Raw genomic sequence first — 25,744 nt, 5'->3', positions numbered from 1 at the left:
TGGGTTACCCCAGGTGGGGAGCCTCACCTTTTGCTGTCACCCATGTCTTCTAACAGTGGGTATAGATTTTCTTTTTCTCAGGCAGAAGCGGGGAGGTGGGAGACAGGACAATTCCAATTTAGCCTCCCTAAAATTCCTGAAGCTGTCAGAGGACCCCCCTGTTGAAGACGTATCCCATACTAGGCTCATTCTAACCTCCAGGCCTTTCTGCTGGCAGGACTCTCCTGAAGGTTTCCTTATCCTTTCCTTCCCATCCACCTGTCCTGCTCCTGCCTCCATCTGACCTTACTGACCCCTTGTGGAATCTCTGACTTCCCCTCATCCCTCAGCCAAGCCTCCACACATCCTCTCTCTCCACTTTCCCCATCTCTGTCCAGTACCCTCCCTCCCCCCACCACCTCCACTCTGTCTCCAGCTTTTTTTGCCTGCTGTCTCTTCCTCCTCCTCCTCCCTCCTTCCCTGACGCTGAATAATCAGGCCTGGTTGTCCTGGTTTCTGGAAATACTCGCGTGTGGGCAGTGGCTGAGGGCTGAAATGGGATGGATGGATGGTGGCCACTGGGCAGCCCCAGGCCTCCAGTGCAAAGATACCAAAATCCAGGGGTGTGGTCCATGCCTGTCTCCTTCTGCAGAAGGGAGGGCAGGAGGTTTATTGAGCAGTGGGGGAGGGGTGGGTATTCAGAGGGCATGGACGCAGGCCATTTCGTCTCCCAGGTCCTCCTCATCAAAGCGGGAGAGGATGGACTCCTCGTCACTATACAGTGAGCTGGTCCCCTGTGCCAGCAGGTCACTGGCAGCACTGTCCATCTCGTCCAGTGTCAGGCGACATGCATCGGCAATCTCCTGCTTGGCCAGGGCCACGAAGCGTGGGTCTCGAGCAAAGAGGCCCAGGCCCTCAGAGATGAGCACCTGGGGGCACAAATGGGATCTGTGTTGACAAAGAGCCTAGCATGAAATTGAAACTGTGCACAGAGGCGTCAGTCTGGATGAATGATGAGCCCATAAGGGCATACAGGGAAGTCACTGAGGGGTAGTGGTGCACACATCAAGCTAAGTAGAAGTCGCAGAGCAAAGGGATAGCTACACGTACAACATAGAGACTGGGGACCCCTTTTCCCCTCCTTCCCAAGCTCCCGCCGCCTCCCCTTCTTTCCCATCCCTCTTGCCCCCTCCCCTTCTGGACTCACAGCCTCCACCAGGCTGTCAGCACTGCCCCTCTTGCTATGGCTGGGGTCCGAGTGGGTTCCAGGCACGGGCAGACAGGTGAAGGTACGCAGTGGACCGCTGGATTTGCCGAGGTATCCCTCCCCTGCTGCGCCCTCTTCTACCAATAACAGTGGTGCATATAGGAGCCGACCCCGCTGAGGAGGGGTTGCCCAGGAACCCTGGACCAGAAGAAACATCAGGGGCATAGTGATTGATGGGTGGGGTATGAGGATCTAGGATTTACTCCTGTGCCTACTTCTTACCCCCCAAAAAACAACTGGAATCAAATTGAATGGGTATAAATCAGGATTGAGTTTATTTAAGAGCATAGAAGGCCTGGGTTTATATCTCAGCTTTGCCATTTACTAGCTGTGTGATCTTGGGTAAGCCTCTCTAGGCCTCAGTTTCCTCATCTGTAAACTGGCTCTAACAGTACCCACCTCACAGGCAGAGTGAGGACTGTGTGAATTCACATGTGCCCCCTTCTTCAGAAGGGCTGGACATGTGGTGTAGTTCATAAATTCATTCTAGGGTGCCCCCACCCTTCTGGGCTTCAGCCTCCCCTCCCCCACCTCACCTGTGCCCTGCTGGACCCCGAGTTGCGCCCACGATGATAGGTGCCTGGGATGGGTAAATCTTCACAACTGCCCTGGCGCCGCAAACACTGGATGGTGAAGGAAGGTTTCCGACCTGGGAGTGTAGGGGGCACCAGGGGCAAAGAGGAATGTCAGCGCTTCCACAGCCCTCTGCCCGGATGGCCCTTCGGGGGGGCCCTAGGACCCATGCCCACTCTTACCTGCAGGCGTCGGGGGCAGCAGACGGCGGCGTGGTGCATGGTGCCCATCCACATATCTCTGGGGTCTGTGAGGTGGCAAAAGGATGGGGCGTGGGGGAGTCCCTGCCTGCTCATCTAGGTAGGAGAGCCTGTTCAGGAGGGAGGGCTGGGGTAAGCTCAAGCCTGGACATGAAAAATGGGGTGTAATTGGTCCTGCCCTCCCGCACATGGGTTGTGGGCTCATCCTACGTGTCATGGCCAGAGTGCTGGCTGGGGACTTCCTCTTGGTCATCCTGTTTCTCCTGCCCTTTGGCTCCCTTGGGCTGAGAACTTCCTTCTTCCGGAATGGTGAAGATGAGAACCCCAGAGCTTCTCCTGTAGAAAGGCAAGTTAGGCAGACCAGATCCCCCCAGTATGTGGCCCTGGGCCCCTGATTCCCTCTTATTCCCTGCCCCACCTTCTACAAAAGCACTGGGCTTTTATTTTTTAAATGGGAAAATTCACATCACATAAAATTAACCTGTCGTCACTTTAAAGAAGACATGGGCTTTCTTTTAATAGATGTTTGTCTCAATGGAAGCACCCAAAGTTTCAAAAAAATCAAAGCTTCAACACAAGAACCGGGGTTGTGTTGGGGACGGTAGTGAAGAGGAGGCTGTAAAAGTTGGTGTGACCTCATTTCATGCTTCCATCAGTCCTGTGAGGTAAGTGCTGTCATCATCCCCCTTTCATAGGTGAGGAAATTGAGGACGGTGGAAACTAAGTGACTAGCCCAAGGTCACTTAGCAATTGGCAGAGCTGGGATTTGAACTTAAACCCATTTCATTCCACATCCTGTGCTTTTTGCATTAAAACTTTGCATTGCCTTTCTCACATGAATCTCTTAGTACCCTCTGTTCCCACCTGAGCCCTTGCATCCCCTCCATCCTTCCCAAATTTCCATTCAAAGACCCTCTTAGACCCCCTCTTCTGCCCTCCGAAGTACCCCCATACAGTGGCTAGTCTCTGCCTTCTCTCACAATCTTCCCCCAGACCTTTGGCCATACCTGTGGGCGTGGGATCCAGCCTGGGGCACACTGGACTGTCTGGAGTTGGGAACCCCCCCATCATCATCACTGGGCCCAAGAGAGAGTGCATCTGGAGGTTTGTCCCCAGCAGGCAGAGACACAGAAATCACAGAGCTCCGGCGAGATGGGGGCTGGGAGCCCATCGGGGCCTGTGGAAATTACAGGACTGAGCATTGCATCCAGGTTATGTTTAAGTCACTTGGTCAAATAGTGTGTCTCCTATGAGCTTCCCAGGGGCTGAATCTGGGTCTTGCCCTCCAGTAGTGGGTGGTAGATACCAAATAAGCATTTGTCTATTGCTTCTCTGGGGGCTTCTTCCCAGAGGCAGTATGGAAGTCACTCAGGGGACCGAGGGAGGATTCTACAATCAGAAATTCCCGAGGGAAGTCAAAGTTTATTGCCCTTACTTTGTGCATTTCCGGGTCCTTCTCATCTTCCTCCTCCTCTCCCTCTTGTCCCTCTTCCCCCTCCTCCTCATCTGTGTCACAGGTGAGGGCCTGCCGGATCTCAGGACCCAAGTCTTGTAGGCTCCTCAGACCAGCCTATGGGGGTGGAAAAATAGGGAATAGGGCAGCTGAGGGGCTAAAGTTCCCGGTGCTTGAGTAGGAGTATGGGATGGGTGGGAGGAAGGAGCCCTGCAGCCACCCTTCACCCTCTGTGGTTCCTGAGGCCTCAGTTTCCTCATCTGTGACATGGGTTCCATGAGATGAAGAAGGGAGTCAGCCTCAGCCACAATGCTCCCACATACCCCCACCCATCCTAGGCCCTGCTCCCAAGACCTGAAGGGCAGAGGAGGTGCTTGGGGGGGCCTCGGTTCCTAGTAGCCCCTTTTCTTTCCTCCGCCGGAATTTGCGGAAATAGTCCTGGATCAGAAATGTGGCGTAGAACTTGCCCACGGTAACCTCTTCCTCTGGGGGCAAGGGAGAGGCGGCAAGGTCACACAGGAGGCCTCTGCTCCCCGCCAACCCGCCCCAGGGCATGGATTCCAGCCCCTCCCCCCCCCCCCCCCCCCCAGCACCCTCCCCTCTAGCCGGTGCCGGTTTTGTGGCGGTGAGCAATCACGGACTTTCAGAGGCGGGCTCAAGGAACTGGGGTGGGGCTAGCTCACCGTCAGCAGGGGGAATGACCTCATCCAGCAGCTTCTGCTTCATCCGCTTCCAGATCTTTTTGATGACAGTCCGCAGCTCCTGATTGGCTTGCTCCAGGTTCCCTGCATGGGAGGATGTGGGGCATGGGCCAATAGGAAGGGCCTTTCACAGCCACGCCCTCACTGTTGGAGGGGGCGCGGGCGTCACAAGCTTCTTCCGCAGCCACATGCCGCCCCCATTGGACAGGTGGGAAAACAGGCTTGGAGAAGACAGAGTTACCTATTTTGAGGTTCCGAGCTAGGGGTGGGGCCCATCCCTCAATTGGTTTGCTCCCGGCATTTTCCCCAGGGACCCTCCCCTCCTGCCCTTCCTCCTCTTCCCCACACACCTTCTGTCTTGATCTTCAGGGATGTCCGAACCAAGGCAAAGAGTGTGGCGTTGAATGTCACTGTCCCATCTGAGTTGAGGGGCATGTTCATCGCCACAAGCCTCTGTGCATACCAGGGACATGAAACCCATTTTAGGCAATTGCCGGGGACTCAGGCATGAATGCCTGAGGGCAGAAACTTTTGAGGATGCCACCAAACCCTGCCCACCCCTGCCGTGGGGTAAACAGTCCTCTCAGAGGTGGGGGCGGGCACGTGCACAGACCTTGCAGGCCACTCGGTGTGGGCACAACTTTCCGAATCCCAGGGGGGGCTGGATGCGTCTCAGCAGGGCAACCACATCCAGGTGCTTGATGCGGCCTCTGGGGAAGGTGGGGATGGATGGGAGGTACTACTGGGTTGCGTTGGAGCTATCCCCTCTAGTCCTTTCTCAAGGTCCCACCAGCGCATCCCTCTCTCCCCTCAACCAACACCCCATGCCCTGCCAGGGAAGAATTGGAAGGCAGTCAGTAGGGGAGGGGGAAAGGCAGAGGACAGGGGCAGCAGGCACCTTGGGGCATCTACTGACTGGGTAATGGGTGGGAGGCACAGGTCAGAGGTTCTGGGATTGAGGGACTATGTGAGGCAGTGCACTGTCCTCTGGGATCCCAGGTATGGGGTTAGAGGGCATACTTGGCCCCGGGGTCATATTCAGACCAGATCCTCTTGAATTCATCGAGGTGATGGGGGCCCAGGATGGACCAATCTCTGGTTAGATAATCAAAGTTGTCCATGATCACAGCCACAAAAAGATTTATGATCTGTGGGCCAGCGAGTAGGGGAGGTTAGGGTAAGGGCAGAGCAGGATGTAGGGGATGGGCGGGAGGCTGGGGTAAACTTATATGGTCACTGGGTCACGTGTCCTTGGGTTGATCTTGTCTTCAGGCCAGCCCTTTCATCCAGTCTGAAGATCTGAGCTCCTCGCCTCATCCCCGGACTCTCAGGGCCAGCCCCCAGGGCAGAGGTGGTGGTTGTGGGGAAATAGTCCTTACCAGGAAGGCACAGAGCATGAAGAAGCTGATAAAATAGGCGATGGCAAAATTGCTACCGCAGCTAAACTCCTCACCAGGGCCAAAGTCAGACTCAGGGTCACACCGACTCCCAGGAAGGCTGGCAAGCATTATCTCCTGCCATGCCTCACCAGTAGCACACCTAGGGGTCACACAGGGGTGCCATCTTGGAGGGGAAGCTATGAAGTCATGGCCAGTGATGTTGTGGGGGCTGGAAGGGTGGGGAGATGACCCACTTCTTGCCAGGGGCTACATCTGGCAAAGATAGCATTTCAGTATTTTCAAAGCTGGCACAGCCATGTTGATGACAGTCATGTTTGCATTTTATAGATGGGGTGCTGAGGCCTATGAAGGGTCTACCTCTTGCAGCCAAAAAAAGGATGGCTGAGGTTAGAATATTCTAAAAGACTCCTTGGAACATAGCCAGAAAAGGTATCAGGCAATCTTGAGCCCCATGCTGCCCTGTTATTTCCATAGCTCAGGCAGTCTGGGGCCCAGAGAGGACCTGTGAGCACCCAAGAGCATGCTAGGGATTGAAGTTGCAGAGGAGGAGGGGTAAGATGTTACCTGAACAAAAGCAGCACAGCCTGTGGAAAGGTCTGGAAATTGTTGTTTCGGTTGATCTGTGTGCCATCCTGAAGAGCCACCTTGCCGAACATCTGTGGGCACACGGCGGCTGTGTCAGAGGGGTGACAGGCTACCCACAGTCTCCCACCCATCTCACAACACCTAATACCCAAAGGATCCTCACAACCCTGACAATCAGGCACTTCTGATCCCACTTCACAGATGTGTGGACTGACTCAGGGTCATCCAGCTTGTTTGTCTGTCTTTCCATCCCCTCTTTGGGCACATTCCTTCCCAGCCCCCTCAGCAGAAGAGTGCTGGAAGGATGCCCCCTAGGGTTCCCACTTGCCTGCATCCCAATGACTGCGTAAATGAAGAATATCATTGCGATGAGAAGAGCCACATAGGGCAAGGCCTGTGGGGGTAGAGTGGAGGATAGATACTCAGGTCCAGGCAGAGAACTGTAAGCCCCAGAATGCACTGCTTCTTCAAGCCTGGGCCTTCTGAGAAATGTGGTCCATCCCCAGAGTGCCCATGACTGCCAGGGTCTCCCACATGTGGACACAGTATTAAATACAAGAGAGTAAGTTCAGTGAGGCCAAGGCATGTTGGGAATTGAGAACCCACGAAAGAGAAAACTGGACATGGTAAGTTGCAGATGGGTATGACATGCTGGAAGATGTAGTTCTGGGGGTGGTAAAAGGACAATCTGAGAGGTGTGAGGTGGGGGCGAGGGGTGGACAAATGGATGGGGGGAGGTTACCTGAAAGGACTTGATGAATGTCCACAGTAATGTGCGAATCCCTTCACCCTTACTGAGAAGCTTGACCAGCCGCATGACTCGGAAGAGGCGAAAGAAGGTGATCGAAATGCGGGAACTGTCCTCAGAGCTCTGGGGTTGGGTGTGTGGTGGGCATGCTCAGTCCACATTGGCCCCAGCCACCTCCCTGTCTCTTGCTTTGGCCCTCCCAGGCCCCAAATCCCTCAGAACCCAGGCCCCAGGGTGGTTGGGGAGCATTTCTAAGGACTCTTAGGAAGAAAGGAAAGGAGGGTAGGCAAGGAAAGAAGCAGAGAGTCCCTGTTGTCAGGTTAGGGGGGGCTACCTCTCCAAGGTGGCCACCATTCTGGAGGGAGATATTGCCAAAACAGAAGTGATGGACAAGATGAGATCATAGGCCCAAATGAACAAGGAGAGAAATGATGGAGTCGATATAGGGGGATAACGGATGGTAGAGTTATTATCCAAGGAATGATGAAGAAGGTTATATGGCAGTGGATCAGGATGGTTGAGGGAAAAGTTGGTAATGAGGGTGGAAGGAAGAGGAGTGGGCACAGTAGATGATGGAGGAGAGATATTGGAGCCAAACGGAAGAAATGATGGAGCCAGTGGTTTCATGGAGATGAGAGAACCGATGGAAGACCCAATGGAGAAGCCAGTGATGGAGATATGGAACCAGCAGCGTTGTCAATTGAGGACCGTGTAGTACCCAATGAAGGAGATGATGGAGCCAAGGGTGCAGTCAGTGGTGATGACAGAGCCGTGAAAGACCCAGGTCGGAGACGATGGTGTCAGTAGAGGAGATGGAGCCAATGAAGGAGTCAGAAGAGATGATGAAGCCAAAGCAGGAGTTGGTGGAAATGACGGGGCCAATGCAGGGGGATGTAGAGGCAATGAAGAAAATAATAGAAATAACAGGAGAGTCATTTTAGGAGCTAGTGGAGCCAGACAATAGTTTGCAAATGAACAAGGGAGCTGGTAGAAGGGGGCTTTGGCTGAACCCATCTGGGACTCAGAAGAGGCAGAGCTAGAGGGATGAGCTCTGAGTCTCCCAGAGTGGGGTGAGTGAGAGTGGGAACCAGCTACCCATGTGAAAGAAAGCCCTAGGGTTGAGGTAAGGGAAGGTTAGTAGGGGAGAGTGGGTTAGTGCAGAGGCCGGTCCTCACGTTGACTTCAGTGACGGCAATGTCCACTACGCTGCCCACCACAATAAGTGCATCAAAAGTGTTCCAGGCATCGGTAAAGTAATGCTGTAGATAGAAGGAAAGCAGTCCCTGTCTTCTCAGAGCTAACAAGCTAGGGTGTGGGGCCAGTAGTCGTAGGGGCATTGGGGAGGCAGGGCCTGGCTTGGACCACACAATGGAGCTTCATCTAGATCCCTCTCCCTCCCTAGTCTCGTGACTCCCTGGCTGCTGCCCCCCTGAGAGCTCTGCAATGAGCTCCACCGTAGGGAATGGGTCTAGGGCTGGGGGGTACCTTGGGTTTGAAGGCAATAATTTTGAGCACCATCTCAACAGTGAAGAGACCAGTGAAGACCATGTTGAGGATGTCCATGGCGTAGTTGAAGGGAGCAGTCTGCTCATAGTGCTGGGGGAGAAAATCAGGTGTGGGGACATAGCGTGAGGCAGAGATCCCCACTCCTCACTCCAACCAATATTCTCTGACTTGGAATGAAGTGAGTCTGGGGATATGGTGGCCCTATGGGTTGGCCAAACCCCTCCCACTGTCCACCTCCTATTATGGATATTGGAAGGCTCAGTTCTTGATTTCCTAGCTTTCCTTGTTCTGACTAATAAGACAGAAACATAAGTCTGCTGCTGGTTGGGAGGCTTCTGTGAAAAATAGTTTTGATTTCTAATACAATGTCCAAATGGAGACAGTCCCTTGGTGCAACCTTCTCTCCTTTTTCCTGCCTTGAATGTGGTCTTGATGCTTGGAGCTGTGGCAGCCATTCTGTGATCATGAAGCAACACACATGAGAAGGAAAGCTAACTCATTAAGACTAGTGGAACAGAAAGACAGAGCCAGGGTCCCTGATAAGCAGTGAGCAAACAGCCTACCTCTTCACTGTTTGCTATGTGAGGTAATTACCATATTTCATTGACTGCAGGATGCACATCTTTTCAACATTTCAGAATCTCTGAAATTGGGGTGCATTTTGCAGTCGATGGCAACTTACATTTGCCATCTGCCTTTTTTTTTCACATTCTCACATCTCTGAAATCAGGATGCAACTTACAATTATTGGCCTTAGGTTTGAAGAAACGTGGCACTTATCTTTAAAGCTTAAGTCTCTGTCGGTTGGGGGTTTTGTTACTTGCAGCCTAAAGCATTCCTGACAGTTCCCAAGAGATTGTGTGGAAAGAAAAGAGTCAGGTGCTTGGCAAGGATCAGGATGGGGAGCTCAGACCTGCATGGCTAGAGCAACCGTGTTGAGCAGAATGAGCAGGAACATGAGATATTCAAAGGCAGCAGAGTTCACAGTGGCCCACACGCGATACTGATGCGGGTTCTTGGGGATATAGCGGCGGAGTGGCTGGGCCTTGAGGGCGTACTCCACACACTGGCGCTGCATATGGGTGAAAAGCATGATTGAGCAGTGGGGTCCCAAGGTAAGGATGGGGAGGGGTTGGTGGATCAGGGGTCAAAAGTCACCTGGTTCTTGTCCAGCTCACAGTCTTGGTACTCCTGCTCGCCCTGGGCACGGAAGGTGATGATGACGAAGCCCACAAAGATGTTCATCATGAAGAATGCAATGATGATAATGTAGACAATGAAGAAAACAGAGATCTCCACATGGTAATTATAGATAGGGCCCTTGTCCTCTGCGTGTGCATCAATGGCCTTGTATAGCAGCCTGGGGAGCCAGCGGGGGCAAGTGAGGGGATACACCAGACACCTTAGATACCCCAGAATCTCCTCCTTGACATGCCAAGATCCCAAAATCCCCTGACCTAACCACCTGAGAACTACCCCAAGTGACCCCCACCAGGCCCTCCAAGACCCTCAAATCCCTTAAGTTCCCACAGATCCCCAGTTCTCCTCCAGCCACCTGGAGATCCCCACAAAGCTCCCCAGAACTCCCCCACCATCCCGCAAAGATTTCTAAATCCCTTGTCCCATCAGCTTGAATTCCTCACTCAATTGCCCCCAAACATCTTCAACTAGTACCCCCAAAGACTTGCGCGGCTCTCTGGAAATCCCTGAATCACCAGCTCCATCTCCTCCAAGACCTCCACCCAGTCCCCGCATAACTCTACCTGGTCCCCCACTAAACCCCACCCAGTCCTCTCTAGACTTCCATCTAGTCCCTCAGAGACCTCTACTCGATTCTTGGAGACCTCCCCACCCGGTTCTCCAAAGCACCCCCAGCCAACTTCTGAGAAACCCCCACCTAGTCCTCTGATACATCCACCAGTCCCCAGAAAACCCTATGCAGTCTCCAGAGACCTTCATCTTTGCCAAGATACCCTTCCACCCATCTCCAGGATATCCCAAACCAATCCCCTAGAGACTCCTGCCCAGTCCTCTGCCCATCCCTAAGGCCCTGCCCCTCACGCAGGCCAGCCTTCGAAGGTGGAGACAGTGAACAAGGCCATCATGGCTGAAAGGACATTGTCAAAGTTGAAATCGCTGTTGACCCAGAGCCGCTCCCGGACCAGGGGCCGTGACACATCTCCATCAGGATAGACCAGGAAGGAGCCCCTGTGGATATTGCAGACATTCTGGGTGGGTGAGGAGGGGTGGGGAGTTGGAAAGGGGCCTGGTGTCTCCAGCATGGAGGCAGCAGGGCATAGGGGTGGAGCTGGATAGCCTGGGTTCCCATCCTGCCTTTCCATTTACTGGCTGGGCGACCTTGGGCATGTCACTTTTCTGTGCTTCGGTTTTCCCCTTCTATGAAATAAAGACAATGACAGAACGTATTTCCTGGCTTGTTACAAGGCTTAATTTCGTCAATCAATGAGAATAGTGCCTGGAACATTGTTGGTACCATAGATGTTAGCTATCATCATCATCATTGTTGTCGTCGTCGTTGTCATCATCAGTCATCGTCGTCGTCGTCGTCGTCGTCGTCATCATCATCATCATCATCATCATCATCACTGCCATCCAGGCAAAAGTAATACTAATAATAGCTAACATTTGTCAGCACTAAATATATGCCAGGCATGTACTAGGCTTTACATTTAGTAACTTTACATTGCAGTACATTCTCTGTGTAGTAACTCATTTATTCCTCACAATAACATTGTGACATCCACTCTCTTTTTATCCTTGTTTTTCTTTTCCTTTTTTAAAATTCTTTTTTAATTTTGGAGGGATGTAATTAGGTTTACTTCTTTATTTTTTTAATGAAGGTACTGGGGATTGAATCCAGGACCTTGTGCATGCTAAGCACGTGCTCTACCACTGAGCCTCCCCCCATCCCAATTTTTCAGCTGAGGAAAATGGGACTCAGCAAGGTTAAGAAATGTAACTCAGAAGGTTAGAAGTCTCATGAGATGGACTTGAACTGGGAATGTCTGATTTCAGAGCCTATGCTTTTAAGCAGTATCCTCTACAGGAGTCTCAAGATGGAAGCTGGGGATTTAGTAGAGGGGTGTTTGGGGATTGCTGGGGGGTCTGGAGTGGAATGTAGGTAATTTGGGGGAACGTGAAGAGGGGCTTGGGGGAGGTGTTGAGGGGGCCTCTTAGGGACTGGTAAGATCTGAGGGCCTTTGCAATTCTTGGGAGAATTCTAGGGGTGCATCTTGGGACCTGGAGGAATTCTGGGGTCTTGGGGGGTCTTGATAATTCTGAGGGGTCTTTGCAGTTCTTGGGAGGAAGCTCTAGGGGTTTCAGAGGCCTGGGTGAGATCTAAGGGCCTCTTTGGACTTGGGGAGGGGTCCTGGGCTCCATGGAGAATAGGGTTTTGGGCACTTACTTGCATTCCTGGGGTGTGTGTTTGGCCTCATCAGTGCAACTGTAGAATTTCCCCTACAGGGAGGATATTTAACAATCAGGCTCACCCTTTGCCCCTCCTCCCCCACCCCATCTTGACTCATGACTGGGCCTCCTCCAGTGTTTCGTCCCACCTTGAAGAGCTGCACACCAATGCAGGCGAACATAAACTGCAGGAGTGTGGTCACAATCATGATATTCCCGATGGTCCGGATGGCCACGAACACACACTGCACCACGTGCTGCAGGCACCCACAAATATGGCTAATGGACAGCCCAAGCCCCGGCAGCCAGGGGACAGGGACTCTGAGTGTGGATGGGGCCCAGGGACTTGGGTAGGGAACATGTGGTCTTGGGTGAGGGGTATGTGGTCAAAGGACAGCGATGTGGGCCAGGGATGTGTGAGTACTAACCAGGAATAAGTGTTTGCCGGGCAGGGGTATGTGGCCCCATGTCAGGCACTTGGATCACAGAAATGTGGCCTCTGGCAAGGAATGTATGGTCACTTGTAAGGAACATGGATCAGGCCACATGGCCAGCGGTCAGGACTGTGTGGTTACACATCGGGTCTAGGCTATGTGGTCATGCATCACTGCAAATGGTCAGTTTCATCAGTGATTCTGGTCCCAGGGTTCTGTGGGTTTGGGTGGGGCGGTGTTACCTTGAGTCCCTTGGCCCTGTTGATGGCTCGGAGGGGTCGCAGTACCCGGAGTACTCGCAGAATCTTCACCACCGAGATGGCACTGGAGCTGAAGAGGGGGCAGTCCTCAGGCCATGAGCCGGGCCTGGCCTTGGCTCTGAGAGGGATGGGGTCAGTGGAGCATCACTCACTGGATGCCAAAGGAGATGAGGGACACGCTGACCACCAGCAGATCCAACAGATTGAACCAGCTACGGCAGAAGGAGCCACGGTGCAGGAAAGCCCCGAACACTGTCATCTGGGGGATAGGAGGACGTCAGGCTGGAGAGACCCCAGATCCGGGGACAGAGAGGGAAGTTGGGGATGGAAACAGGAGAGGTGGGCTGCAGGGTTGGGTGGGGAGTATGTTGGGGCAACTGGGGGTAGGATGGGGGCCCATTAGTCACCTTGAGTAGAATCTCCACAGTGAAAATAGAGGTGAAGGCATAATCGAAGTACCCCAGAATCTGGGGGGCAAGAAAAAGATGGGGCACTGAGTCATGGCTGAGGGGGATCCTAGGTGTGTGTGCCTCTCAGTAAGTTCTCCTGTTCCTCCCTCCCTCTCTGCCTCCTCCCTTCCCTCTCTTTCTCCCTCTCTCATCATCATCATGAAGGACTTCTCGACAAGGCAAAAAGCCTTGGCCATCAGAAAGACAAGGCTCCAGATTTGGGCTCCTCTGCCTTTACCCAGCAACACAGGCATCCTTGGTCTGCTCAGCCTCTAAGCACAGCTTCCTCCTCCGCTACATACTCATCGCCTCCTTGGCGCTTTCCCCAATTGTGTTGCACACATAATAAAGGCTGGCACTGCTGAAGCTGTCATTGCTCCTCCTCTCTCTGCCCAACCAGGGGTCTCTACCCTGGCCCCAGCTTGTGCCAGTAGGACACTCTTCAGAGTGTCCCCCCAGCCCCCAGCCCCAGACTCACGTGGTTGCGGAAGGAGTGGGCTCGGATGGGGTCCTCGGCGGCCAGGGACACACTGCTGAGGATGATGAACACCAGGATAAGGTTTGTGAAGATGTGATGGTGGATGAGGGTGTGGCAGGCCTTCCTCAGCCTGGGGAGTGGGGAATGGGTCATGGTCAGAACCCAGGACCACAGAGTTGATTGAAGGAGCCCAGGGGATACAGCTTGGGCTCTGTTGCATCAGGCCATGCATCCCACTGGAGCCTTGGCTGCTCCCTGGCTCTCCTGCCCCAGTGCCCTGCACAGTCCCAGTGCTCACGGATTGGTTTGGCTGAGGCAGAAGAAGGCGCTGCCCTCAGGGATGGGTACCACCTTCTCCTTGGGTACAACTTCCTGCAGGAGTTCCACATGCCCTGCACCCCCTTCTTCCTCTTCCTCTTCCTCCTCCTCCTCTTCCTCCATGCCTGGTACCAGAAAATGATCAAAAGAGAAAGAATTAGTTGAGAAAATGTATGTAAAGCACCTAGAACAGTGCTTGTCACTTGATAAATTCCTCTTATCTCCCTGCTAGAATGTCAGCTCCTCAGCGAAGGGATGTTAGTCTGTTTTGTTCACTGTTGTGCCCTTAGTACTTAGAACACTGGCTGGAACACAGTAGGGGCTCAGTAAATGTGTGTTGAATGAACATTGCCATCCTCGCAATCCTAGACACATTATTTTATAATAAAGGCTCTGAGAAGTTCTGCAGCAAGAGAAAACGTCTGTTTCTCGTCTTTAATCTCAATGTCCCAAATGTTGTTGGTTACACACCAAGCCCTTTATTCTCAAGATGATCTCCGAGAAGGCTGCTCTCCAGAGAGGAGGGTCTCTGGGATTAAGAGCTCGGCTTGGGTGCTGTCCCCAATGTCCTACACCTCCTCAACCCAGCCCTGCCCACTTACCTGCTCCTTCACTCTTTGCACCTTCGTCTTCCTCATTCTCCCCACCAGGCACCTGGGGACAGGAAGATGGGGTCATTGATAATGGGGGAGACACCAGAGGATGGACACAGTGGAGGCACGGAAGGGATGCAATAAAGAGGAAATGAATAGGCGGGGGATGGTGGTTAAACACACACAACACACACACACACATACACACAAACACACACATACAGATATTGGCAGTAGTGTGACATGTAGACAGTGCCCAGGCTTCTAACTCACCAAGGTTCCATTCTCCTGTGGAATTTCCTCAGTGCTCTTCTCCCTGTGCGAGGAAATTGTATGTGTGGGTGACTGTTAAGGATCAAAGCAGGGAGGTGGAGGGTATAGCTCAGTGGTAGAGCTCATGCTTAGTATGCAGAAGGTCCTGGGTTCAATCCCCAGTACCGCCAATTAAAAAAAAAATAAACCTAATTAGGATCAAAGCAGATAGGCAAGGCTGAGGAGGGGGTGTCACGGCAGTCAGAACAGACCTTTCTCAGGTCCCATAGAACCTTCCTGCTTCCTCCTTCATCTACATAGTCTATTCTCACAGCAGCAGGAGGGAATCTGTTAAATCCAAAGTCTGGCACATTCCTCCTCTGCTCACACCCCTCCCAGGGCTCCCTCTCACTCAGAGCAAAAATCAAAGTCCTCACCATGGCCCAGATGCCCTTGATCTGACCTCCCTATCCCCTTCTCTTTGAGTTCACCTCCTACCAATTTCCTCCTTGTTTATGCCACTCCCTGGCGTCCATGGTGTCTCCATGGTGTTTTTTTGAATGGGCTGAGAATATTATCACCTCAGGACCTTTGCACGCACTGTTCCCTTGTCTTGAACACTCTTCCCCCTGGTATTTGCATGGCCCACTCCCCTGCTTCATTGGCCTCTCTGTTCAACAGTCACCTCATAGAGGCTTTCCTTGATGACCCTAACCAAAACAGCAATCTTCATTTCTATTCTTTTCTTCTGTTTTCTTTTTCTTCATTACATATTATTAACATATATTTAATTAAATTATATTATTAGATATTTATTTGTTTGCATTTTGCTTGCCTTCCCCAACTAGACTGTTGGCTCCATAAAGGCAAGGACTCTTGTCTCCTCAGCATCTAGAACAGGGCCTGGCAAAAAGTAGGTGCTCAATAAATGCATGTCAAATGAATGATGACTGGTAGGTTGGATCTGCTGATGGCAATTGCCAGGGTGACCAAGGCACCTCTAGTGGTTGGGATGTGTGTAGGGGGTCTCAGTCAGACATCCAAGGAGAGACTCTCTTGGAGGCGAAGCCAGACCTCACCTGCCCTTGTCCTTGTCAGTGCCTGCATCTCCACTGGCCAGGTTGTCCACAGCAATGGCAAGAAACACGTTCAACAGGATGTCTGGGGTGAGCTCAGGCTATAAAGAATGGAGAAGCAGACTACCTGTGGAGTGCCCAGGTCCCGCTTATCCACCCCCAACCCCACCACGATCCAGCCTCCCAAGGCTCTGAGGATACAGTTGCCGCAGATGAAGAGGATAATGAAATAGACGCACACCAGCATCCCTGGGAAGAAGGGGCCACCGTAGGCCATGATACCGTCATACATGACCACATTCCAGTCCTCACCCGTCAGGATCTGGGGGTGGAGGTCACTGTGAGGCTCTTGGGACCCTCTCCCCAACCCTGGGTTCCCCCTGGCTCACCCATCCCATGATTTCCAGGTCCCACCTGAAAGACAGTGAGAAGGGCCTGGGGGAAGGTGTCAAAGGTGCTTCTCTTGGTCTGGGTCTGGTCAAAGTTGAACTTGCCCCCAAACAGCTGCATGCCAAGCAGGGAGAAGATGATGATAAAGAGGAAGAGGAGAAGCAGCAAGGATGCAATGGATTTCATTGAATTGAGCAGGGATGCCACCAAATTGCTCAGCGATGCCCAGTGCCTGCAGCAGAGATGGAGGGGGCAGGGTTGACAGGTCCAGTGGTGAGTCAGGGTCAGGAGCCGGGGCAGGGCTCCAGCTCAGGATGCATTGGGGCAGGCTGGGTTAAGATGAACTTTGGTGTCAGGGTTGGATGTGATTTTGGAGTTGGGGACTGGGGTTGGGATTAGGGATTGCAGCTGGGGATGGGGTTGGGGAGTATTTGGAGTTGTAGATGACTGAGTCAGGGCTAAGGTTGTGGTTGAGGGTTGGGAGGTAGGAGAGGATGGGGACGCAACTGGGGCTGGGACTGGGGACGAGGTTGTGGTTGGAGATAATCTGATGGTTAGGAGTTTGGGATGTGGGGGTTGTGGTTAGTGATGGGATGGGGCTGGGAGTTAGGGATGAGTTTGGAAATGAGGTTGGGCTTGGCCTTGGGTATGGAGGATGTAAATGAACTGGTGATGTTGAGTGGTTGGGGGTTGGGGTTAGAGAGAATGCTATGGTTGGGGGTGGGGATGGTGTTGGGGATGAGTATAGAGTTGAATTCAGAGATGGGATTGGGAATAATGTTCTAGCTAAAGTTGAGGTTGATGGAAATGGAGTTAGACACCCTCCCCAACGGACTTTAATCTCCATGACGGCAGGAACTTGTGTCTGCTTTGATTCCTGGTGTTTCCCTAGGGCCTGGAAAGGTGCCTCATATGCAGTAGGCACTCAATGGATATCTGCTAAATGAATGGTGATGCAGATACAGTCATCATTGGAGCTGGGGTGGTGGCTGTTGGGGATGTTTGGGGCCTCAGTCCTCTCCCCCACCACACACACCTGGTGACCTTAAAGATCCTGAGAAGGCGCACACATCGGAGCACCGAGATGCCCAGGGGCTGCATGGCGCCCACCTCCACCAGGGTGGTCTCCAGGATGCCCCCACAGACCACGAAGCAGTCAAAGCGGTTGAAGAAGGAGGAGACGTAGACAGAGGGCCCCAGACCGTACAACTTGAGAAGCATCTCCACCGTAAATAGACAGAGCAACACTTTGTTGGCATATTCTGCAGGGAGAGGGGCAGGGGTGACTGGGCTAGCCACTTTCTGTGGGGACATATGGGGCGATCTTGGGTAGCTGGTATCAGGCCAGGTACAGGTTTCTGGTGAGGTTAGGATTAGGGATTGGGTGAGTTATAGAGGTCAGAGTAGGGGAGGTTTTAAGAGGCTTGGGGCTGAGGTGAGGGGCAGAGCTGGGGTATAGGCCTTGGTCAGCCTCTATGAATCCAGAAAAACTCCAGTTCAAGGGTAGAGTTAGGGAGGAGGGGAATAGCTCAGTGGTAGAGCACATGCCTGGCATGCACGAGGTCCTGGGGTCAATCCCCAGTGCCTCCACTTAAAAAAAAAGGTAGCATTAGAGGCTGGGGTTTAGTTGGGACAAAGGCTGGATTGAGGGGGTTGGGGTTAGAAGTGTGCTAAGTATGAAGGTTGGGGGCTGAGGTTAAAATGAATAATAGGAAGAGCTAACACTAATCAAGTATGTCGGGCAATGTTCCAAGCATGTTTTTCACTTTAACTCATTTAATTCTCTGAACCATCCCATGAAGTGGATACTATGACTCCCATTTGGTAGATGGGGAAATTGAGGCACAGAAGGGTTAGCTTGTCCAGACAGTGTGGTGTTAAGAGCCTGGATTCTGGAGCCAGGCTGCCTGGGTTTGCCACTCACTAGCTAAGTCCTGGGATTAGTCACTTAACTCTTTGGTATCTTGGTGCTCAGGACTCTGTGCCTTAGTACTTAACTCACATAAAGTTGCAGTGAAGAGAAATTGAGTGAGTACATGTCAAAGTGCTGAGAACAGAGCTTGACACTCACCACAAATGCTATATAAATGTAAGCTATAAGGTCAGGTGGGACAAGCTAAGGTTTCTGCATTTACTTGGGTAGGAAGGCAGTGTCTGGGGGTCTGAGGCACCCAAGAGATCCAGCGTTGGAGCTTCTGTTTGGAAGGAATTGGGGGCTGGCGCCTGGTGGGGGGGGGGGCACACCTTGGATCTGGGTGAGCCATATGGGCTGCCCATGGTGCTCCGAGGCGATGGTCAGCGTGTTGAGGAAGACAAGCAGCAGCACGGCCCAGTAACAGGCATTGGACTTCACAGCCCGCCGGCAGCGCGCCCGAAGGCCACGGTTGGCTCGGCGGAGGCTGCGGCTGGGGGGATGGAGAGCCCGGCGGCGGCTGAGATCACCTACCTAAGCCTGCCCTGGGGGGCTCAGGTAGGGGAGCCCAGAGGTCATGGTGGGGCTTGGAGGTGGGGCTCACAAAGTCATGGGGTTCAGGAGTCACACCACTTTCGCAACTCACCAGACCTTGGTTTTCATGATCTTGTTTCTGGAAAAGAGGGGGATGGGAGGTGGGCATGATAAGGGGCTGGGGCTGGAGGTCAGGGGCTGAGGTCAAGGTCTGAGGCTCAAGTAAGGACTGGGGTCCGGGTCTGGACTGGGTTCTGGGCTGAGTCAGGGGTCAAGGGGTGGGGGTACTCACAGGCAGCGTGTACAGCTGGCCAGAGCCCCCTCCTCCTCTTCCTCATCGCCTGGGGTCTCTGCCATCGAACCGGTGTCGCTGGCTGGGAGGCTGGCTGTGGGGAGGGTGGGAAGAAAAGGTCAGCACATGAAGACCCCAGGGTTCTGCCATTGGCTTGCTCCTCTGCCTACCCATCCCTCCTCCTCCTCAACCTGGGGTGGGGGGGCCCACCATGACTGCTGGTGGAGTGTGTGGAGTGGGTGGAGTGACTGAACCAGCGCAGGCGTCCTCGTCTCCTATTGGTCAGCTCTGCCAGGTGTGGCCCTGTGGGAACAGGGAGGACAGTTGTGGAGCATGGGCTAGGGTGGGGGTTAGGGCCCTGTGTGTTGGGGGGTGGGGTGTTATTTGGAGGTTTGGTTCTGGGTATGGTCAAGGGAGGGTATCTGAGCCTGGGTTCTGTGTCCTAGGCCATAACTGGAGACTGGGCCTAGAGTTGCTGCATGTTGGGGCTGGATCTCAGGAGGGCAGTCACATCTGCCACATGCGTGGAGCAGGGAGTGGGTCAGATTGTGATTGCCTACGGTGGCCGGCCTGGCCCTCTTCAGCCATAGAACCCAAGTTGCCATCAGCGGAGGGGTCCTCCATGTCCAGCTCCTCCGCCTGTGTGATCCAGTCCAGGTAGCCCCGCAGGTCCTCCTCCAGCTGCTGCTTCTCCCGAAGCTTCTGGAAGTCCCCTCGTGCTTTTGCCTTCTCTCTCTCCTTGGAGAACTCTCTGAGGCAGGAGGATAGAAAGTTTGGTGGGGGAACCACCCTGGCCCCCTTGCCTTCAGCATCCTGGGCACAACAGCCTCCTTGCTGTTCTTTGAATATGCTAAACACATCCTAGCTTTGGAACCTTTGCACTGGCTGTTCCTTTTGCTTGGAACACTCTTTCCTCAGATACCCGCATGGCTCACTCCCTCACCTCTCACACCTTTACTTGGATAACACCTTCTCAAGGAGGCCTGTCCTGACAGTCCTTATTTATAATTATGGGATCTCCCCAACCCTATGTTAATTCTTTCTTTCCAAAGCACGTATTCCATATAAAACACTACACACACATATATGTGTGTGCATGCATGCATGTACACACACACACACACACACACACACACACAGACATTTATTGTGTATGTTGCTATTGTCAGACTCTGCCCACCAGAATGTAATATCCATGAAGGCAGGGATTTTGTCTCTTGCTCCATTCCTAAAATGGTGCCTCATACACAGTAGATGCTTAGTGTTGATTGAGTGAATGAAGGAGTAGTTCAGATGGGTTTTGAAGTATGCCTAGGAGTTTGCCAGGAACCAAAAAAAAAAAAAAAGGGACTGGGGCTGAGGGGCAGAAAGGTGGCGGTAGGTGTCTAGGCTTCTCACCCACTCAGGACACCAAGTACAAGGTTGAGGACGAAGAAGGATCCAAAGATGACAAGACTCACGAAATACACCCAGGGCAGCTCATACCCCATGGCATCCTGCATCTAGGGAGAGAGGTGGGGCATGCATCTCTCAGGGTATGCAGACATTCCCGCCTGAGCTCAGGGAGGAAAGGCAGGTGCAGCTTCTGCACTGTGTGCCCGCTGTCCACCTTACCCAGTAGAGCACGTCGGTCCAGCCTTCCATGGTGATGCACTGGAAGACTGTCAGCATGGCGAAGAAGAAGTTGTCGAAGTTGGTGATGCCTCCATTGGGCCCTGCCCAGCGTCCGCGGCACTCTGTCTGGTTCAGCGTGCAAGCACGCCCGGATCCTGACGACGCACAGGGCGATGGGTCCTCCTCCGCCTCTACGTCTGTGAAAAGACTGGAGCTCTGGAACCCAAAGCATGCCCACCTCCAGTTGCTGCCATCTTGGAGGCCTGCCCACCTGGGAAACTTGACTCAGTGTTCTAGATTTTTCTAAATCAGAGACAACCCTTGGCCCCTGACTCTGCTGGGTCAGGATTCTGAACCACTGGGAAGCTGTGAGTTCCAACCACAGGGATCTGGGGAGTAGGACTGTAAATCTTGGGGCAGAATCTTGTGCATAACGGTGGGGCATGAGCCTGGGAGCGGAGTCTCCTGAATTTGAGAGGGTCTCTTGAAAGAAAGGTGGGGACAAGGCTTGGGTTGGTGTCTGGATGAAAAACGCCTGACTACATGGGACCAGTCCTGGAGGATGGAGTCTTAAGTGCGGCACAGGGCCTTAACTAGTGGGTGGAATCTTGTAATAGAGCAGAGCTCTTAGCGACGGGAAATGGGGTGTCGGAATTGCAGTCTGGGATTGAGGGGGGAGTCTTAAATATAGGGGGTAGGGCTTGTTTATCTAGGGGTGGAGCCTGACCATGGGGGCGGAGTCTTGTGAATTTGAGTCTGTTTCCTTGAGAACAGGGTGGGGCTTAGGAGCCAGTGGAGGGGGCATGATCTGTCTCACGATGGGTGGGCTTGCTGACCAGATCCCAGGAAGTAGCATGTTTTGTGCATGCGTCCAAGGAAGAGCTCGAGTCCGATGATGGCATAAATGATGATGACAAAGAGCACGAGCAGTGCTATGTGCAGCAGCGGCACCAGCGCCTTCATGATGGAATTGAGTACTATGTGTAGGCCTGCGGGGAGCGAGGGGTGGGCAGAGTAGGGGCAGGTTCAGCTCAGCCCCCTTCCCGCTCCCCTCCACCACCTCCAAGCCTGAGGGGCGTGCTACTCACTTGGGACTCCAGACACCAGCCTCAGCGGCCGCAGCACCCGAAACGCCCGCAACGCCTTCACATCGAAGCCCCCGGGCTTCCCTCCGGTGTGCGGGGCTTCCCCTGGCCGTCCGGGCCCCTGCTCCAGCAGCACGCTGAACAGCCTGATGGGGGAGCATGGGACAACGAGGCACGGTCAGGCCTTGGGACCCCACTCCATCCCTCCCTTCTCCTCGGAAAAGTACAAGTCATTGTAACTGGAAATGCAAATACGTTTAAAATATGTTAATATTCCTGATTCTGGCTGCCGAATGAGGGCAGTCTGAAGCAGTCGCTTCTCCGAACCCCAAATTTAGCGGGCCTGGGGTGAGAAGTTGAACTAGGGTAGAAGTGTCCCCCTCAGACGCGCACCCGACCACGACGATGATGAAGTCGAGTAGGTTCCAGCCATTGCGGATGTAGGCGCTGGGGTGGAGGACCAGCCCGTACGCCACGATCTTGAGCACGGTCTCCACAGTGAAAATCACCAGGAATACGTATTCCACCTGCTCCTGGGGGCGGAGCCGGGGGGGGCAGGAGATGGGAAAGTTATTTGGGAGTGGGGCTTGACTGGGTAGGAGCAGCGGAGCATAGCCGGCATCTAGGGTGAGGCTGGGCAGGGGAGGGTCATCTGGGTCAGAGAGGGGAGGACCCTGGCTGGAAGGCTTGAGGTGTGGCTCTCCCGGGCTGTATCTAGCTAGGGGCGGGGCGGGGCCGGGCGAGCCTCACCAGGTTGTGGTTGGCAGTGTTGGAGTCGTCCTCTGGGAAGGGGATGTAGACCCCCAGGGCCACGCAGTTGGCAAAGATGGTCAGCAGGATGAGGATGTCGAAGGGCCTCAGGTAGACACAGTCAAGGACCCAGGCAGAGTGGCCTCAGAACTCCATATTCCCTTCCCACACAATGCTGACCTTTGACCCTAAAGTGACCAGCCTTGACATTCCCAGCCCCTGCCCTGACTAAGGCCTCTACTCTGATCCTCCTAGAAACCTCAGCCATCTTCAACTTTTGCTGAGATTTAGTCTTTGACTCTTGACACCCCATTCCCGCTTTCACCTTTCTCAATTCCCCCTTGAATCCAGTTCTGGACCCTTGATCCCTGGTGACCTCAGCCCTCTTTCATTCCAACCCTGGTCCAATCCTTGACTCTTGGTACCCTGGTGACTTCCATCCCTGAGCCTTGCCCCTAGCCTTCCAGGATGCTTCCATTCCACAATGCTGATGCAGGACCGCCGCAGGGGGTTAGCCAGGGTGAGGCAGAAGAGCGCCCGGGGTGACCGCTGGGCACTGGCCACTGCCACTGTCTTGTGCTTACTGTGCTGAGTTCTTCGCTTAGGGGTCCCCAGGTCTGATGCCTCGCCAGCTTCACCACCTGATGCTGGGGGCCCAGGGCACAGCCCCCATTCAGGCCCAGGGCCTGTCCCATTGGCTGGACTGGGCTCTGGGGTGGTGTCTGTGTGGAGAAACCGAGTTAGGGGTGACAGAGTATTGGGGCAATCATGGCTGCTCCTACCTGATCCTATCCCTCTGAGGGAAAGAGAGAAGAGCATGTAAAATTAGGGAGAGTTGAGTTAAGGATTGGCGGATAAGAGTTGGTGTTGGAATTGACTGGGGGTACAGTGAGAGTTTATAGGGGAGTGAGGGTGAGATTGTGTTTCTAACTGAAGTAGGGTTGGGTGTTAGATTTGGGGGGTAGAGCTTAAATTGGCATGGGATAGGATTAAGTTTATAGCTGGAAGCAAATTTAGGGTTAAATATGAGTGGTAGATTTTGGGTTGAATTTAAATGGGGGGGGGTGAAGTGTGCTGGAGATATGACTTTGGATTAGGATTGGATATTTGAATGAGTTGGGATTAGAATTAGGATCAAGGTTGGACTTTAACTTGAGTTTGGGTGGGATCTGAGTTTTGCATTGTGATTTTCAGTTAAGACCATTCCCAATTTCCATGGCCTAATTTCAGCCTCTTAGGGACAGTTGGTTGGCCTGGCTAAGATGTCCACCTTTAGGGGGAGGGTATAGCTCAGTGGTAGAGTGTGTGTTTAGCATGCACGGGTTCCTGTGTTCAATCCCTAGTACCACCATTAAAAATAGATAAAACTAATTACTCCCCCAAAAAAGCCTAAAAAAAGCCTAAAAAAAAAAAAGATGTCCCACTTTGGAGGAAACAAGCTGTCTGAGACTAAATCCTGGTTCTACTACTTGGTAGCTGTGTGTGGCCTTGAGCAAATCACATAACCTCTCTGAGTCTCAATTTCCTTATCTGCATAATGGGATGACAATAACCCATTATAGGGTTGTTGTGAGGATTAAATGAGTTCAGCCTTCAGAAGAATGTCTGACACATGGTATTATTCTCATTTTACAGGTGGGGAAATTGATGCAAAAAGCGAGGTTAAGTGACTTTATGAAATGGCTGAATTGGGAGGCAGTCTTTGACTCTAAGCCTTCACAATTTACTACCATCGACTGTGTATTCTCTCTCTCCCCCTTATAAATGGGTCTGCACTCTTTCTGGAAAGTCAGAGACTCAGTCACTAACAGTAGTGCTATCCAGGGTTAGGGTTGAGGTTAGATGACTTTAGAGCTCAGGATAAGGTCTGTATCCACACTGGGATTTAGTCTCTAACAGGGGTTTGCCCTCTGGTTGGTAAGGTTTGTGTTAGGATTAAGCTTGGGGCTGGCATTGGAGTTGAAGTTGGGGTGGCGCTAGGGTAGGGATCAGGGCCAGAATTGGGTTTCAGCTGGGAACTAAGGCTGTGTTTGGGGCTGGCTGGGGTGGGAACAGGGTGATGTGGTTCTGGTCCTCTAAAGGCTCTCCGGGGGAGAGGGTCCTGGTAGGTGGTGGGTGGGTCAGAGGGGCTGAGGATGGAGCAGAGCCCAGGCTTGCTCCAAGGGTCTGCAGGGATGGAAGGCTGCTCTCACCTTTCCCGCCTTCAGATGCCGACATCCTCCTTTCGAGGTTGAAGAGCCATCTGCACACAGCCCACCTCTCTTCCCCCTGCTTTGGAGGGATTAAGGTCACAGGGCGGGACCATAACAGAGTCGGAAGGGAGGGTGAGCAGGGGTGAAGATGAAGCATTTGTGGGCCAGAGGCTGGCAACAGAAAAGGCACGGATTAAAAAATATATTTTTACAAAATGTATACCAGCACCAGAGTCAGAAACTAAAATAAGGAAAATGATAATAGTTTCCCAACAGTATCTGAAATTTGAAGTATGTAGGAATAGACCTAATGTAACATATGTGCAAGATCTCCATGGGAAAAATATCAAATATTATCGAGTTCTTAAAGGGGATCTAAACGAATGGACAGATATATTAAATTTACTAATTGAAATAGTCAATATTGTGAAGATGTCAATTCTTCCGAAAGTGATCTAGAGATTCAATGGAGTCTTAAAATCTCAAACGATTTTTCCATGAAGTTTGACAAACTGATTCTAAAATGTATATCTATAGACAAAGGACCTAGAAAAGCCAAAATCCTTTGAAAAATAACAAGATGGGAGGACTTGCCATATCAGATACCAAAGCTTATTTTAAAGCTGGAGTAATTAAGAACAGAATAGAGTTCAGATACTGAGCCCTCATTTAGGTACACGTGATTTGTGACAATCGTGGCACTACTGAGCATTGGAGACACGGTGGTCTTTCTAATGAATGGTAGTTACATGGATGTTTACTATGTAATTATTCTTTGGAGTATACACATATGTACAACGTTAAAATAAAGCATTTATTGAATGTATGAATACTAGTGACTGTAACTTCCATAGTGCTTTCTTACTGTATTATGTATCAGGCACATAGTACAACGTTGCATTACATGAATTCATTCTGTTTTAATCCTAGGAAGCAGGTACTATTAATAGTTCCATTTTACAGATGAGAAAACTAAGACATGGGGAAGTTACGTAATCTGCCCACGGTTGCACATTTAGCAAGCTGCAGAGCTGAGATGCAAACCTAATCGCTTTGTGCGAAAGCTCTTGCCCTTAACTTGTACACTTTTACAATCTAGAAGATGAATGCTGACTTAAATGAATGAGTCAAGAAGCCATTCTCCGTCCCGCCCCTTCCCTTTTCCATCCCGACACACACACAAGCACACGCACACGCGCGAGACGCGCAGTATACTCCTTTGCTCACTTGAAAGAGTGCACTCGGCTGCAGGCAAAAAAACAAAAAAACCAAAA

The 25,744-nt window shown here is 52.4% G+C and overlaps 1 protein-coding gene across 3 annotated transcripts; it reads right to left on the bottom strand.

Moving 5' to 3' along the window:
* Positions 1-603: 603 nt before the first annotated feature.
* CACNA1F (calcium voltage-gated channel subunit alpha1 F) lies at positions 604-24,543 on the bottom strand. 3 transcript variants are annotated; one of them, XM_010996847.3, is made up of 48 exons: positions 24,421-24,543; positions 22,843-22,847; positions 22,279-22,384; positions 21,922-22,061; positions 21,532-21,674; positions 21,280-21,432; positions 20,444-20,640; positions 20,228-20,331; positions 19,390-19,580; positions 19,040-19,132; positions 18,830-18,923; positions 18,650-18,676; positions 18,336-18,496; positions 17,128-17,353; positions 16,116-16,323; positions 15,903-16,023; positions 15,705-15,786; positions 14,647-14,689; positions 14,383-14,434; positions 13,761-13,905; positions 13,463-13,592; positions 12,943-13,002; positions 12,688-12,794; positions 12,518-12,605; positions 11,991-12,098; positions 11,840-11,892; positions 10,474-10,620; positions 9,571-9,772; positions 9,326-9,484; positions 8,392-8,502; positions 8,082-8,165; positions 7,241-7,261; positions 6,901-7,029; positions 6,487-6,552; positions 6,138-6,229; positions 5,553-5,712; positions 5,194-5,321; positions 4,787-4,883; positions 4,524-4,626; positions 4,156-4,257; positions 3,827-3,957; positions 3,455-3,589; positions 3,027-3,196; positions 2,248-2,355; positions 2,002-2,129; positions 1,783-1,895; positions 1,187-1,384; positions 604-908 (listed from the first exon to the last, which is right to left on the bottom strand). In XM_010996847.3, the coding sequence occupies exons 1-48, from the start codon at positions 24,493-24,495 to the stop codon at positions 678-680; spliced, it is 5,727 nt and encodes a 1,908-aa protein (XP_010995149.1). In that variant the 5' UTR covers positions 24,496-24,543; the 3' UTR covers positions 604-677. The 3 variants fall into 3 exon arrangements, with proteins under 3 accessions (XP_010995149.1, XP_010995147.1, XP_010995148.1); XM_010996845.3 differs by having other exon boundaries at positions 22,751-23,000; positions 24,471-24,543; XM_010996846.3 differs by having other exon boundaries at positions 19,423-19,580; positions 22,751-23,000; positions 24,471-24,543.
* Positions 24,544-25,744: the final 1,201 nt, after the last annotated feature.

The sequence above is a fragment of the Camelus dromedarius genome, chromosome X (genome assembly GCF_036321535.1).
Source record: "Camelus dromedarius isolate mCamDro1 chromosome X, mCamDro1.pat, whole genome shotgun sequence".
Taxonomy (NCBI): Eukaryota; Metazoa; Chordata; class Mammalia; order Artiodactyla; family Camelidae; genus Camelus; species Camelus dromedarius.
Note: the sequence above shows the minus strand (reverse complement) of the source record. Positions and strands in the feature narration are given on the sequence as shown.